This window comes from Alligator sinensis, unplaced genomic scaffold (assembly GCF_000455745.1).
Source record: "Alligator sinensis unplaced genomic scaffold, ASM45574v1 scaffold150_1, whole genome shotgun sequence".
In the NCBI taxonomy this organism is placed as follows: domain Eukaryota; kingdom Metazoa; phylum Chordata; order Crocodylia; family Alligatoridae; genus Alligator; species Alligator sinensis.
Genome location: NW_005841840.1, coordinates 3,558,463 through 3,573,008, shown reverse-complemented (window position 1 = coordinate 3,573,008; position 14,546 = coordinate 3,558,463). Strand labels below are relative to the sequence as shown.

At 43.6% G+C, this 14,546-nt stretch overlaps 1 protein-coding gene across 3 annotated transcripts in view; it reads left to right on the top strand.

The window, feature by feature from the left end:
• Positions 1 to 14,546, top strand: part of CUNH4orf33 (chromosome unknown C4orf33 homolog) — a 54,833-nt gene that overhangs the window by 5,156 nt on the left and 35,131 nt on the right. For 2 of the 3 annotated variants that reach the window (XM_006015609.2, XM_014520379.2), the window contains exons 3-6: positions 7,220 to 7,463; positions 10,501 to 10,561; positions 10,805 to 10,856; positions 10,979 to 11,178. In XM_006015609.2, the coding sequence (XP_006015671.1) occupies positions 7,283 to 7,463; positions 10,501 to 10,561; positions 10,805 to 10,856; positions 10,979 to 11,178 (494 nt within the window). In that variant the 5' untranslated portion in view covers positions 7,220 to 7,282. Of the gene's footprint in view, positions 1 to 7,219; positions 7,464 to 10,500; positions 10,562 to 10,804; positions 10,857 to 10,978; positions 11,179 to 12,182; positions 12,645 to 14,546 lie in introns of those variants that run through there. The other variant, XM_006015610.3, reaches the window with a different exon arrangement.

The window sequence follows — 14,546 nt, the reverse complement described above, 5'->3', positions numbered from 1 at the left end:
AAGTTGTATTCGGCACAAGTGGCTGAAGCTTTGGAATTTTTAGATATTTATCAGCATGTGAGAGAAGATGGAAAGTGTCACTACTGCAGACTTAGCAGCTTTCTCCTCCCCCTTTTTACATACTGCCTTTGGGTAATCAGCCTCACACCCTTACCTTTCCAGAAATTCTGTAGTTTTCCCACTTTTAATTGGGCTTTGGGCCACAGCACCCTGCGCATCATCCATGGCTCCTTGGTGAATTCCTCCCGTTTTTTCTTACGTGAACATTAGGAGTGTGCAAAGCTGGCCTTATTCGATTCGGATTCGACTCAAATCGGGGACAGTGATTGAATTAGTTGATTCAGATCACTGTACCTGATTCGATTAGGCTGAATTCAAATCTGAAGAGTCGATGCTGATTTGGAGAATCAGTGATTTGGACACAGATACAGCTTTAAAAGTTTTTTCTACATACCTTGAGGTACCAGCGTGGCTTATGAATGCTGTGATGCGGATGGAGCGACCCGCAGGAGCGCGGGGGGGCCCCTCTACGTGCTTGGTGGCAAACTCGGAAGTGGACCGGAAGTAGTTCTGGTCCACTTCCGGGTCTGCTGCCGAGCGCACTGGGGAGCCCCCTGCACTTCTGTGGGACACTCCATGGATCTCAGCATTGCAGCACTCGTGATCCGTTTGCTACCTAGAGGTATGTAGAAAAAACATTTAAAGCTGTGTCTATGTCCGAATCTCTCCTAATTGATTTGAAGGGTCTGATTCGATTTGGGGAAGTTAAAGGGTCCTCTGATTCAATTCAGATTCGGCCACCAAATTGGGCCGAATCTCTGCCGAATCGAATCAGGGACCGAAGCATCACACAGCCCTAGAGGACATACTAACCAGCCTATTGTATCATTTTAATTACACAATAAACACTTAGAGAAGGTTTTTAAAATGGTCTAATTGTCCCATCATGACAACAAAAGAGAGACTAATTTCTTCAGCTACCCAGTGTATACTGGTTATCAGACTCTCCTTCAGAGCAGCTTCTTAACAACCGCTTCTCCTATTTTTATTCCATCCTAATTGCTTTGTTTTAGTCAGTGTCTGGGTTTTGGTGCTGTCTGACAAAAATCCCAGCTTTGCTAGATTAAATCAGATTCGTTGAAGCCTTTGACTCTGCTGTCCTGCAATAAACTTCAAGTAGTTGTTGAGGGGTGGCTTACTTAGAGCAGTTTTCCTTGCTATCTGCTCTTAAATGAAACCAGTAAATTCATATGACTGGTTTAGTATCCTAGAGTATTCATAAATTATCATAGAGCAACTCCCCTTCTGTTACAGAAAGCTGTTTGTTCAGTTGCTTGTTTTAAAATAACTAGGACCCCCTTCCCTAATTTTATTCAGTCATTGACCTGTCAGTTAAGATTTTTTTCATTCTTATTGGCAGCTAATCTTTAGTATTATATACTGTACAGCACACCTTAAATAAGAATGTATTGGAATGCAGTACCTTAAGTTCATGTTGCTGTGCGTATTGCCATATATACTTGATGAAAGATGAGGGCTTTTTCCCCCATTTAACATGGGGTTGGGTGCTAGGGGAGGTCCCTTGTCTTGGATTCGAGTATAAGGGGTGGAGGGGTGCAGAAGGGGGAGTTGCTCCAGCAGCAGCCCTGCTCAGGCCAGGGGCATAAAGCATATCATTACTTTGGCCACATGTAGGAGAGGGTAGTAGGGTGGAGGAGGCGCAGGCATGGGGGTACTCTGGCACTGGAAGCGAGGGTGTCAGGGAAGGAGTGCATCATGGGGGATACGAGGAGAGTTGGCAGGGCGGGAGGATGAGTGGTGACACTGCCAGGCCTGGAGTGGGCTTGTAGGGAGTGCTGGCAGGGGGCAGGGCAGGGGTGGGCGGTTTGGGCCACTGGGGATTGGTTGGGGGAAACGCATGGTAGCAGCAGCCCTCCAAGACCCAGTTGCCCATCTCAGGGCTCCTAAGCTGGATGATCAGTAGGGACAGGCTTAATTTGTAGAGCCTGGGACTTAATTTTGCAGGGACAGCCCTGGGCTCCATTCCACCATTGCTGCAGCTAGGCTAGACTGGGACACTGCTGTTTTTTATTCTTTCTCCCCCAAGGGCCGGGGAAGAAGCACATGGTGGGAAGCTGCTGCTTTGATTTTTATTTATTTATTTTCTTTCTCCCCCAAAAGCTGGGGAAGAAAGTTGGCAGTGCCCGGGAAGCTGTTATTACTGCTTTTATTTTTCTTTCTCCCCAAGGGTCAAGGGAGAAAGCCAGCAGCATCCGGGAAGCTGCTGTTACCAACTTCCAGTTAGAGCAGGGGGCAGTGGAACAGGCACCCAGGGAAGCTGTGAACTCTGCAACACTGGAGGTGTTCAAGAAGATGTTGGTCAGCTATCAGTCAAGGATGTGCCAGTGCTCCTGCTGAGTCTCAGCCCCAGAGGATCCTGGCTATAGGGTCTTGCTCCTCTGGCTCAGGGTCAGACCAATGCTGCACTGGGGTCAGGAATAAATTTTCCTTTGGTCAGATTAGTACAGGTGGGGGGTGTTGCCTTTCTCTGCAGGGGGGCATGTCCTCTGCCTGGGATCTTGCAGGGGCTGCACTAGGACAAGCCCCACAGATAGTGCTAGCTGACACCATGCAGCCTGGCAGTCCTGTGTTGCCACCAGGCCCCCACTCCTGTGTTCAAAGGTTCAAGTCAGGTTTGCTTTTGGGTGGGAAGGCTTTCCACCCTTTCTGCTTGGGACCAGGAAGTCCCCTTTTCCCCAACCCCAACAACATTGCGGGGCTTGCTTGCTTTTTTTTCACAGAAAACATTTGATTTCATGCTTTCTGTGGAAAAAATGCAGTTGTGAATTGAGTCAGTCCCTACATACAGGGGCTCGTGTTTTGATGCATCAAATTCTACTTCAGCCTCCAGACCTTGCATTCAAGTGTAGAAAAGATGCCGAAGAGTGCAAAAGTCACCTTTAAAGAGCAGGTTGCTCAGTTTGTCAAGGATACATTTCATGCTGATGGTACTTTGCTGTTCTGCGCTGCATGCAGCAAGGCTGTAGATCACGTTGGAAAGCAGACGATTGTAGAACACATGGAAGGTGCTAAGCATAAACGGAATGAAAAGAGATGAAGAGAAGACGCTAAAACAGAGCCATCAACAACAATAAAGAAATAACGTGATGTGGTTGCAGCATTCCAGTGCTTTACAGTTGCCAAAGACCACCATGCCACCGTCACTGGATTTTGTTCGGATGTGTTTTAAAGCAGACTTTCCTGTGACTAAAATGAACTTAATTGTTGTCAGGGATTTTTTTCAGCAAGTATGTTAAGGGAGGCAGTGCCATTCCCACGTCGGACCAATTGCATTCCCACCTACCAGCTCTTTTTTTGAAGAGGAAAAACAGTACTTTCTTAATGACTTTGAAGGAAATGTCATTGCTGTAATCGCCAACAAAACAGCCGACTCTCAAAATACAGCAGTTTTCAACGTTTTATTTCAGTTGCTCAAGGTACATCCTCCTAGGCATGCTAACATTCCTCCTGCACCACTGTTAAAGACAGGGTGCCTGGGGATGGTTAATCATGCCACCATTTTGGAAACTTGGATTTCTTGTATGGTGGAATTCAGCATCCCACTTGAGCAAATATTAGCATTTGTAACAGACAGTGCAAGCTACATGGTGAAGGCTTGGAACAACTTGCCTTGCAATCTGTGGTCAAACTCTGTACATGTTTGATGCTATGCACATATCGTTGCTCTGGCAGGAAATAGTTGGCGAGATACCTTCAAGCAAGCAGATCGCTTTGTTGCTTTGAAGTCACTTTTAGCGAAAGCTCCAGCTTGTCGTGTACGGTTCTTGAGATACCTGAAGGAACAGAGTGTTGATTTGCCAACACTTCTACCTGCACCAGTTGTGACCAGGTGGAATACATGATTCAGTTGTTTAAAGTACCATACACAGTACTGCCTGCTCAATCGTGTGTTTGTGGAGCATGAATAAATAGAACAAAAGGATACATCTGTTCTGCGGGAACTAGCCAGTCTGTTAGCGGTAGAAGACCTGCACGCTGACCTGAAGTATGTTGCAGAGAACTGTAGATGCCTGGTGACATTTTACAGTCCCAAAAGCACTCCTGTAGATACACTAGACACTTTACAATCCCCAAAACACCAAGTGTACAACAGTGTCCTGCATTTAATTTCATGGCTGGAGCATCTTGCATCATCAACTGATAATGCGAAAGGGTTTGCAGCTATTCAAAGCTCTGCTCATAAACTGAGATAGTACAACATAAAAAGTAAACAGCCAGCAGTTGATTTTTCTCCATGCTGTTTGTGCACTGGATCCTAAACAAATTGGTGCTGTTTATACAGATTATGAAACTGAAACTGGAATTAAAGCTGTCCAATGAATGCAACATGGAATGGCCAGTATATTTAGAGATTGTCAAAGAGAAGTTTGGAGATGTTGAGGATCCTATTCAGTTCTGGATGGCTGTTGAAGATCGCATTCCCAACCTGGCAAAATATGCAGTGGTTCTCCTCCACCTGACTGTAAATTCAGCTGATGTGGAAAGAAGTTTCAACAAAATTGGGGTTCCTTTTAGTGCTCAGCACCAACATCTGAAAGATGAAAATTGTGGCTGGAATGCTGCAACTCCTGGCAACATCTGGTGGGATGTTGACAAGACTGTAGAGGAGGGGAAGATCCCAGTAGGCCCAAGGAGCAGGGGGTCTGAGAATAAGTGAGTGGGCTCGGAGGGCTGAGGAGTGCAGACAGCCTGACGGGGCTGGACTGCAGAACTTAAGCCTTACAGTTTGGAAGTGCTTTAAGCCAGCATTTCTCAACCCGTGGGTTGTGACCCAAAAGTGGGTCACAAGAAGATTTCAGAGGGTTGTGAGCCATGGGTTGAGAAACACTGATCCTGGGAAAGTGCCAAGACTACAGCACGGCAGAGTGGTTGTGGGAAGATGCCTGCCCCTTCCAGTGGGGGAAGGGGCTGGGGAGAGCTGTGAGGCTGCACTGGGTGCTCACAGGGGCTGGGCAGCCAGGGGATGCTACTTGGTGGATGGAAGGGGCTGTGACTAGGCTACCTGCTGCAGCATAGCAGCCCCAGCCCAGGGCAGGGACTGCCACAGGCCTCCCTTCCTCCTTCCTCCAGCCCGTGCCAGGGCTGGATTTGCTCTGCTGCCACCCACGTGAGCTGGAGCCACTGCACTGTGGCCTGAGTGGGACAGGGATAGCTGGGGGCTCCTCCAGCAGGGCTGGGGTGGGGGACAGGGGCCTGCGGGTTGAGAGCGAGGGACACTAGCATGGCCCGGGGGTGGAGGGGCAGGCCGGGCCAGGGACTATGGGTTGCACACCAACAGGGCTGGGGGTTGTGGGTCGGGACAGGCCATGAATCTCTGCAAATGGGTACTGGTAGGAAACAGGTTGAGACCCACTGCTTTATGCTGTACTTTGTGTTTCTTTCCCCTTAGTCCTGTAATAAAACTGGCTTTTGTTTGGTACGTTGCTTGCAAGGGAAACGTTTGTCCATTCAGGATACCCCAGTTTAAATCTAGTTGTCCCTAGCTTCTGGGTGGGTGCCCGAGCTGAAGCTAACATTATTTGGGACACTCCCCTCCTGCCCCCAAACTTGAACTTGGCTCTTATTGCTGCCAACAGGTGCAGGGAGCAGAAAGCAGGGGTTAGCACTGCTCAGAGCCACAAAGCAGCAGGGGGGACAGCTGCAGCTGGACCAGTGTTCACGTGCAGGGGGGGTGTTGCTGCCAGGAGGGAGCAAGTTGGGGGTGGGCAGAGGCTGCGGGTCAGGAGTGAGGGGCACTGGTACAGGTGTGGGGGTTGTGGCTTGAGAGTGAGGGGCAACAGCATGGGCATGGGTAGGGCACTGGCATGCTGCCACAAAGCAGCAGGGGGAACCTGCAGTTGGACCTGGGTCCTGGTGCAGGGGGGAAGCTGCTGCTAGGAGGGAATGAGTAGGGGGTAAGCAGGGGCTGTGGGTCTGGAGTGAGGTTCACTGACAGGGTGGGGGTGGGGGGGTGTGATTTGGGAGTGAGGGGCATCAGCATATCAGGGCTGCTCAGTGCCACAAAGCGGAGGGGAGGAGAGGAGACATCCGCAGCTGGACCCTTGTCCTGGTGAGTAAAGGGGGCAGGGGGAGTTCTGATTTCCCATGATAAAAAAAACAAAATCAAACAGCAAAATATATAGGTCTTTATAATTTATTTTATTATACTGTTTGAGGAACCAGTAGGCTTATAAATTGCTTTAAAACTGTAAATATATCAATAAAACATTTTGTTCAACTGAGATAGATAGATAGAGGCATTCCACTTTAATTGTGAAAAAATTCAGATTTGGATATATTTGTCAGAGAATTTTGGATTTTTTTTTTTTTTTTTTAAGAGAGACGCTCATTCCCACCTCTTAAATCTTTCTGTCTTGCTCCACATGAAGCCTGATTGTTTAGGCTAAGCAGAGGGGATCATAGTTTCATAGTTGGTAGGGTTGGAAAGGACCTGAGCAGATCATCAAGTCCGACCCCCTGCCATGGCAGGAAAGAGTACTGGGGTCAAACAACCCTGGCAAGGTGTTCATCCAGCCTCCTCTTAAAGACCCCCAGGGTAGGAGCCAGCACCACTTCGCTTGGAAGTTGGTTCTAGATCCTAGCCACCCTGACAGTGAAGTAGCGCCTCCTGATATCTAGCCTGAATCTACCGTCTGCCAGCTTGTGACCGTTATTTCTTGTCACTCCTGGTAGTGCTCAGGGGAACAGGGACTCCTCCAATGCCTGCTGGTCCCCTCTGACTAGTTTGTAAACGGCCACCAGATCCCCCCTCAGCCTTCTCTTGTGGAGGCTGAACAGGTTCAGGTCCCTTAACCTCTCCTCGTAGGGCCTGCCCTGCTGACTCCTGATCATGCGGGTGGCCATCCTCTGGACCCTCCCCATGTCCACATCCCTCCTGAAGTGAGGCACCCAGAACTGGACACAGTATTCCAACTGTGGCCTGACCAGTGTCGCATAGCGGGGGAGTATCAGGATTACACCACACAGTCCTAAGTCTATAATGTTGCCTCTGTCCTGCCTGATGAATTCAGCTGAATAATACAATCTTCTTTTTAAAGATCCCCTAAGTTATACTCCCTTTCCTGCAGGATCATTTTTTCTCTTTTGAGTGCCTTGGTGTGTCATACTTAAAACAACTTTTTTTTTTTTTTTGTTACAGCTGAAAAAGACTTGTGTTGTTGATTGTACCCACATTGCCAATTTATTGCATGAAAATCTTTAGATGGAATTTAAAATTGAACACACCTGGGACAGTTTACCTGTGAGCCATGAGCCAGTACATATCAGGCTGAAATTGAGTGATGGAGGATTGTTGATGGAAATAAGTGCTCCCTTCTTTAATGATCCTCCAGCACCACTCCGCGAGCCAGGAAAGCCTTTCAATGGACTGTGGAACTATGAAGGTAAGAGGAAATATTTTATTGGAAACATAAATCTTGTGTAATACTAAAGCAATATATTTAATTTATTTAACAGTATAGACGCTGTGCAGTTGATGCATCTAGTTTTTGTTTTAAATCCCATGACAAGCTGTTTCACCAATCTAGTCTAGCATGAACTGACAGATATATGAAATCTATTAGTTACAATTCAGTGTCTTTCATCAGAACAGTTTCCCTTTAGAGGCAACAAAGTCTGTAAGATGATATATTAAACGCACTTTCTGCCACTACTATCCTGAGGACTCATGAAAAAATAATGATTGTGATTGCTTATTTAAAATGACACCTTGCATTTTGAAAGTTCTTACAAATTCAACATTTGCATGTTTATAGTTAGTGAATTGTTCTTATAAAACATTGTGGCTGTATTCTTGTAGTATGTGCTATAATGCATACTGGTTTGGGGAAAAAAGTGAATAATTATCTAATTGAATGATATGAATATATGAGGCAAATAGTATAGTCATTAGTATAATTCTGTTAATGCCCCGTTGAGCATTCAGAATGCAGTTTTGTCTGTTTTAAAATGCTTTATTTTTGTTAAAGCTTAGAAGGATATTGTCACAAGATCTTGAAATAAGGATCATAGTTTTTATGTCTCTTCTTGATGATGGGTTTACGGGAATAGTATAAACATATTTAGAAATGAAGAAGTTTAGTGACAGTTGTTAGAGCTACAGAAATACTTGTCCTGTTGTTGTTTTAAAAAAATGGGACGGCAGCAATTTAAACCACCGGTTAGCAAATTTTGATCATTTAGACAGGTAATTTCCAATCTTGTCTTGGCTGGAGTCTATTTCAGAAACAATAAACACCATAGACTTATACAGCCAAGCAAAATTGTAATGTAAACATAGTTTACAAACAAAGGTAAATTTTGCTCATGTGTATAATGCAAAATTATATTAAAATTTAGACAGAAGAGTACCATATTTACTTGAATACAAAATGAAGTCCCCCCCCGCCTCTCCAATGCATGATATTGGACTAATATCGTGCATAGTTTTGTTTGTTTATTTATTTGCTTGTTTTTTTTATTTTGCATCTCAAGCCAAATTAACTCCAAATTCCATTGACTGAGCAGAAAGAACAGAGTCGTTCAGGTCCATGTGGCACTACCACTGGCAAGTATCCTCCGTCCCAGAGTGAATAGGCTAGGGTTTCATATACTTCCAAATCTATGGCAGGCATCCTACATGCAGGCCCCAAGCCTGGAGGTCTTTGAGTCTGGATACCCCTGAGTTTTGCTTGCCCTTAGCCCGAAGACCAAATAAGCTGGGGACGAATTGTCCATTTCCATAAAATAGGCGTGTAGCTGAGATCCTTCCACTACATATAAGTAGGTGCCAAGGTGCTGCTCAGAAATATGTTTATGGAGTACCTGTGCTAAAAATAGCAACTTTTTGGAACTGTAACATTCAGTCTGGATGACCTAAGTGTAAACTATATGCAAATTGCTACAGCCATGTTTAATTAGAAGATCACTGTGTTTAAATTGGCTTATCACTTCCATGCGCTCAGGGAGACAGGGTTTGACAGTAAGGAGAGGGGGAAGGGTCTGCCAGGGTAAAAAGTTGAGGGGAAGCAGAAAGCAAAGGGGCTACCTAACCCTCCCATATTTATTTTCCCTGCTGTAGCACTGAGAGGGGGACAGATTCAAGGCAAATTTACAATGATCAGATTCTATACCTGGAAAATTATAACGTTTATACATGTTTCATCAATTATTGAGTGGTCCTGTTATAATCAGGGTCCCCTTTCTATTCAAGTAAATATGGTATTTCTTGTTCCAGCTGTTTTAAATAATCTAAAGTCTGATATACTCCCAACAGTGCTCCATCTTCAGCTGTGGTGAGAGGAGTACACATGTTAGTACTCCACAAAAAAGTTAACATGCAGTCTGTTACAAAAGTCCAGAAAGTGGAGTCATGCAAAATACAATCAAACTAATTTAAAGAAATTAATTGTAAATTATATTTCGTCCATTCTATAACTGGAATTAATAATCTGTTTCCTGCTCTGGAAAAGTACTTGTAATGAGCCAATTTGTAGTATACTATAAATGCTGTGCTTTGACTATGGCTGATACTGCAGTAAATTAAGTCAGTATTCACATTTTAGAATTCTTTGCTGAAAGTGGCTATGTATTTGGACCATGAGAATCTTTGATGATGATATTGATATACCTTACATTTGATCAAGTGAAGAGTCATTCAGTAAGGGTAGCCTACCTCCAAATACATTGCTCATCTGTCCAGAAGGTTGTTTTTGGGGAAAGCAACTTCAACTCAAATGCTTCATCACCTGGCTTTGCTCTTCTCTGAGGATCACTGCAATAGCAAAACTTAGCAGCTGATTTTTATGTCCACATTGCTCTTTGTGAATGCTCTTGTTTTCTTTTTTCCCCTTAACTGTTTTTTAATTATTATTATTTTTGGTCTCATCTTTCATGTTCAAGTCATCAGCGTGGGAATTTGAAGCACCATGCACTTTCAACTTAAGTGGGTTGTAGTGGTTTTTTTTGTTTTGTTTTGTTTTGTTTTTTAGAGTGCAGTTGACTATCATCACTTGGGTCCTAGTCAGTTGTTCTCACAGCAGGTATGATTTGATAAAATGTGTCTATGCTAGTACTGCTCCTTTCCCATTGATACCTAACATTAGTTAGCAGAGGCACAATTTTTATAGAGACTACAGCTTGAGAACCACTGGATGTGATGCAATACAATTAAATTAAACCAGAGCTTTTGACAAATAAGAAGGTTGAAGTATGGTTGTTGTAAAAAAGGCACTGGCGTTCTAAAATGACTTTCTGGCCGGCACAGTGCTCAGGTTTGGAACCTTCTGATGGTGTATTCAAAATGTAGTACAGTTCTGTAACCTGTAGGTCAAACTACTGTATGAAAACAAAATAAAATACTTTAGTGAGAAATAAGGTTTAAGGGGTAGAAAGAAGTAGGTAACCACTATTTTTGTACTGATGGTGCATGTATTTTTCAAGTTGTAGAAGCATTTTTCTTGTGTGAGAGAACTAAGCAGTACCTGGAAGTTGAACTGTGTCCGTAAGTACAATGCTTTCTTTCTTTTTTTTTTTTTTTTCTTTTTTTAATAGCTGATATTTTCAGTGCCATTGTAGCTGCAGTCCTAGAAGTCACAGTGATACATAAGAAGGAGAGGGCAGCATAAGTGTAGCAAGAGCTGTTTCAGCTCTGTAATATTTGTATGTTCATATTTATAGATGCAAATATGACTATATTTAATCTATATTACTTTAATAACATTGTTTTATTTTTTATTTTTACTAGCCATGGACAGCATTTGGTACTCTTGCTTTTTGGCAGAAGAAGAGTATGGAAAGTGAGTGATAAAATACTTTCCATAAACTATGAAAGACTATCTTTTTAGACAACTAGTTGTTTCATGATTGCTTGTAAGATATGATGGACTATCTGCATCTTTTTGCTTTTTTCTTAATGTAGCAAGAACTTGCTTTAACATTTGAAGTGTGCAGAACAGAGACCAAATGGGAAGGCAGAGCTCATCTTCCTTGGAGTTATTTTCCGCCAAGCACAGACAAATTTAATGCATTTGCAATTCATGGCTCTGAAGATAAGAGAACATATGAAGCACTTTATCCAGTGCCTCGGCATGAAATACAGGAAGGACAGAAACCAGACTTGTAAGTAGAAAATTACCTCATCTGTATCACAGTGTATCCTAACAGTCTAGGAGATTTTTGCGTAAAGGAGTTAATTGTTCTTTAAAAAAGCTAAGACTACCACTGGTGCTTTAATTCTGTTGCTGAGCCGCAAGCACTGTATAGAGTACTATATAATATTTAGAACTCTGTGGCAGATAAGCTGTAACAAGTCACTACTTTGATTCTTGTTGCTGTCCCCTACATTCATATCAAGTGAGGAAATGAACCACCACTTGGTGTCTGTTGTATTACCTTCCTCAAGCTGTTGTTCCACTTTTCCCTAACTAAACACCCCTTGAAATGCCAGCTGTTGATGATTTTATTAGATGAATTTCCAATGGATCACCTTTTTGTTCATCCCCTACAGTGTTTAGGGCCTACACAGCCAGGTCTCTACCTAGTGTTTCCTGTCTTGGAATTGATTCTAAAAAAAAAAAAAAAAAAAAAAAGCAAGCATCAACTGAATTACTTGACATTAAAGAAACTGACATCTGTCATTGGAGCAAATAACAGGAACTTTACGTTACCTGGACTTCATTTGGGGGGGCATATCGGACAATGAGAATGAAAGTAGGTTAAGGTTACCCCTATAACAATTATTATTGTGTGTAGTAAAAGCACACTACTGTAGAAGACTCCTGATTATACATTTGTAATTTTCTTAGAGAGACTAATTCCTCAAAACAAAAATTTCTTCACCAAAATAATAAGCTTATGCTCTACTGAATTTTGCCATATTTTCAGTGCCAGATTTGCAGAATTTTTAACTTTTCTAGTATTATTTATTTGTAGACCTTGTTCTCAAAAGTCTAGCATAGAAAGGCATGGAACGCTTGTCACTGTCCCGGAGTAAGAAAAATAAAGATTAAACCATTAGTATATCCTGACTAGATTGCATTCAACCAATTTTATTCTTTATATTAAGACAGTCACCTGAAATTCATAACCCATGGGAACTTACCCTTCTTTTAATTTACTTACAGCCATCACTTGGAACTTTTCAAACAATTTAGCCTGAAGGCATTAATGGGAGAAGATTGGAGGCAGCCTGAATCCGATCTCTGGATGTCATGCAAACATACTGATTAGCAAAGCAGGATGAGAAATTAGATCTTTGCTCTGATTAGGGGGGAATGAAGCTGTAGGGCCTCATCTCTTCAGCTAAGTTTCAGTGGTAAGAATTCCAGTGTGTTACTGAAATTAATCGTGTTTGACTTCTCTTTTTTTTTTTTTTTTTTTATCCTTGGCCACTTTCAGCTTGGCCTTTTTAGCTTCAGGCCTACTCAGGTGAGCCCTTCACAGGGCTCCATTTCCAGTTTCCTTTCTGTGGGGGCCGAGGGGGATCCGGGAAAGGGTCGGCTGGGTTGTGGCCACAAACCCGGTACGTACAGATGGGTACTTTCGACCGCTGGAGTAGAATTAGGCACAAACGCGTACTGGTTCAAACAAAGATGGCTTTACTTACACTGTTGAGATGTACAGCGTAGGAAGAAAGTTAACTTCAAACTTCAGTTACAGTTTAACCGAGGAGCTCTGATTCGACGAGATATCTTTAATACGAGCATGCAGGACACGGGGGGGTACGTCGGGGTCGGTCGGCGACGGGGAGTCGTCAGCAGTTGATCAGTTCGCCACGTTCACTCTGAGATGGGCGCGGAGTTCTCCAACTTGGGCAGAAACTGCTCCAACCTTTTTATACGGCTAGCGAGCCAATTGCTAGTCGCCACGTAGGAATAATTTAGAACCGGCCAATAGTAATGTGTGAATTTGCATATGGGTGGCGGGAACCTTTCCACGCCGGGGTTCTCCACCGTGCCGAGAAATTCCCTCGTACAAAATCTCACCGTGCCTTGTGCTAGAAAGTTCCACTGTGCCGAGGCACTCAACCACTAAGCTCTGCTCTGACACTTTCCACCAGCCTGCCATTATCCTAGCCCAGAGTTGACTGCTGATCATCTCCTAAACATTTTAGGACAGAAGAAGCAAGTATGATCATCTGACTTTCTGTATAACATGGCTGTTACATAGGCCTGAGGGCTTTTTATTTTCTTGTTTCCACATCAGTTCCATAACTGCTGTTTGACCTGTAGTATGTCTCTTAAAATAAATAAATAAATAAAATTAGTATTGATTTGAAGACTTCAAGTGTTGGAGATCCATCACTTTGAAGGTAAGGTTCCCTTACCCCTCTTGACTTAAATAGTACTCATTTAATGATTGGTACCTCACTTCACTATATTTGTCTATTCAGTCTAATTATTGTATCCCATTCTGTCTTTTTGTAATAGATTAAAGATCTATTTCTTGCAAGAAATTGCCACCTCCTTTTCTTTTTGTTCATGTGCTTGAGGATTGTAGCTCTATGACCTAGGAAAATAACTAATGTTAGTAGCATCCCCTGGACCTCTGCTGAGTGTCTACTCAGCATATGACGCCAACTGCTGTTGACTTTCTAAATGATGTAGGGCAAGTCTCTGGAGTGTCCTCTTCCTCATTTTATTTATCTGTTTTCCACTGTTCCTTGAGGAGGTATGGATGAAAACTTTATTCCTGTTTTTTTACTGTCAGTCTCTGTTATCTGAACACTGTGTGGATCTTGGCCAGTTCCTGTTCATGGAAAGAATGGAGAATGTGTGTACACAGTTTTAATGGGCATGCAGTTGCACTGAGTCTATAAAAATGCTCGCTTACATATATCACTTTCAAAAACAAAGTATTTCTTATACTTTGTTTATTATAAGGCAAATACAAGAATTTGCACCTCTACCTTGTACCAAAAAGGCTCTACTTTGTCAAATACTGTTGACTCTGGTTGTTAAAAAGATAACTGCTCTCAAGTTGGGAAGAAATGTACTATATATCTGCAGACTTATTATGCCTTATGGAGTCCAAAAGAAGACATTTTACTTCATATAGCGCAGGGGTGTCCAACCTTTTTGAATGTGGGGTTGGATCACGAACTTTTTACCCCCCAGGGGGCTGGAAAGCCATATTCAAAGACGTCACAGTAAGTGGTATCATATCAGGAAGTGATGTCATGTGACCTTTGACACCAGTGAAGTTGCAGGAGTTGACATGGTGCTGGTTGACATGGCATGCATGCCCGGGTTGACATGGTGCTGCAGGAGCCGCTCGCCTACAACCGGGTTGACCTGGTGCTGGAGAAGCCACAGGGCCAGGCCAGGGTTAACTTGGGGCCCGCCCAGCTTGCTAGTGCCATGCCTGGGTTGACATGGTGCTGCAGGACCCGCCTGGGCAGAACCGGGTCAGCACTGGCCAGGAAAAGCAGCATGCAGCTGAAGTCGGCTTCCCATGCGCTGCTGGGGACGGGAGGAGGCCAACCAGGT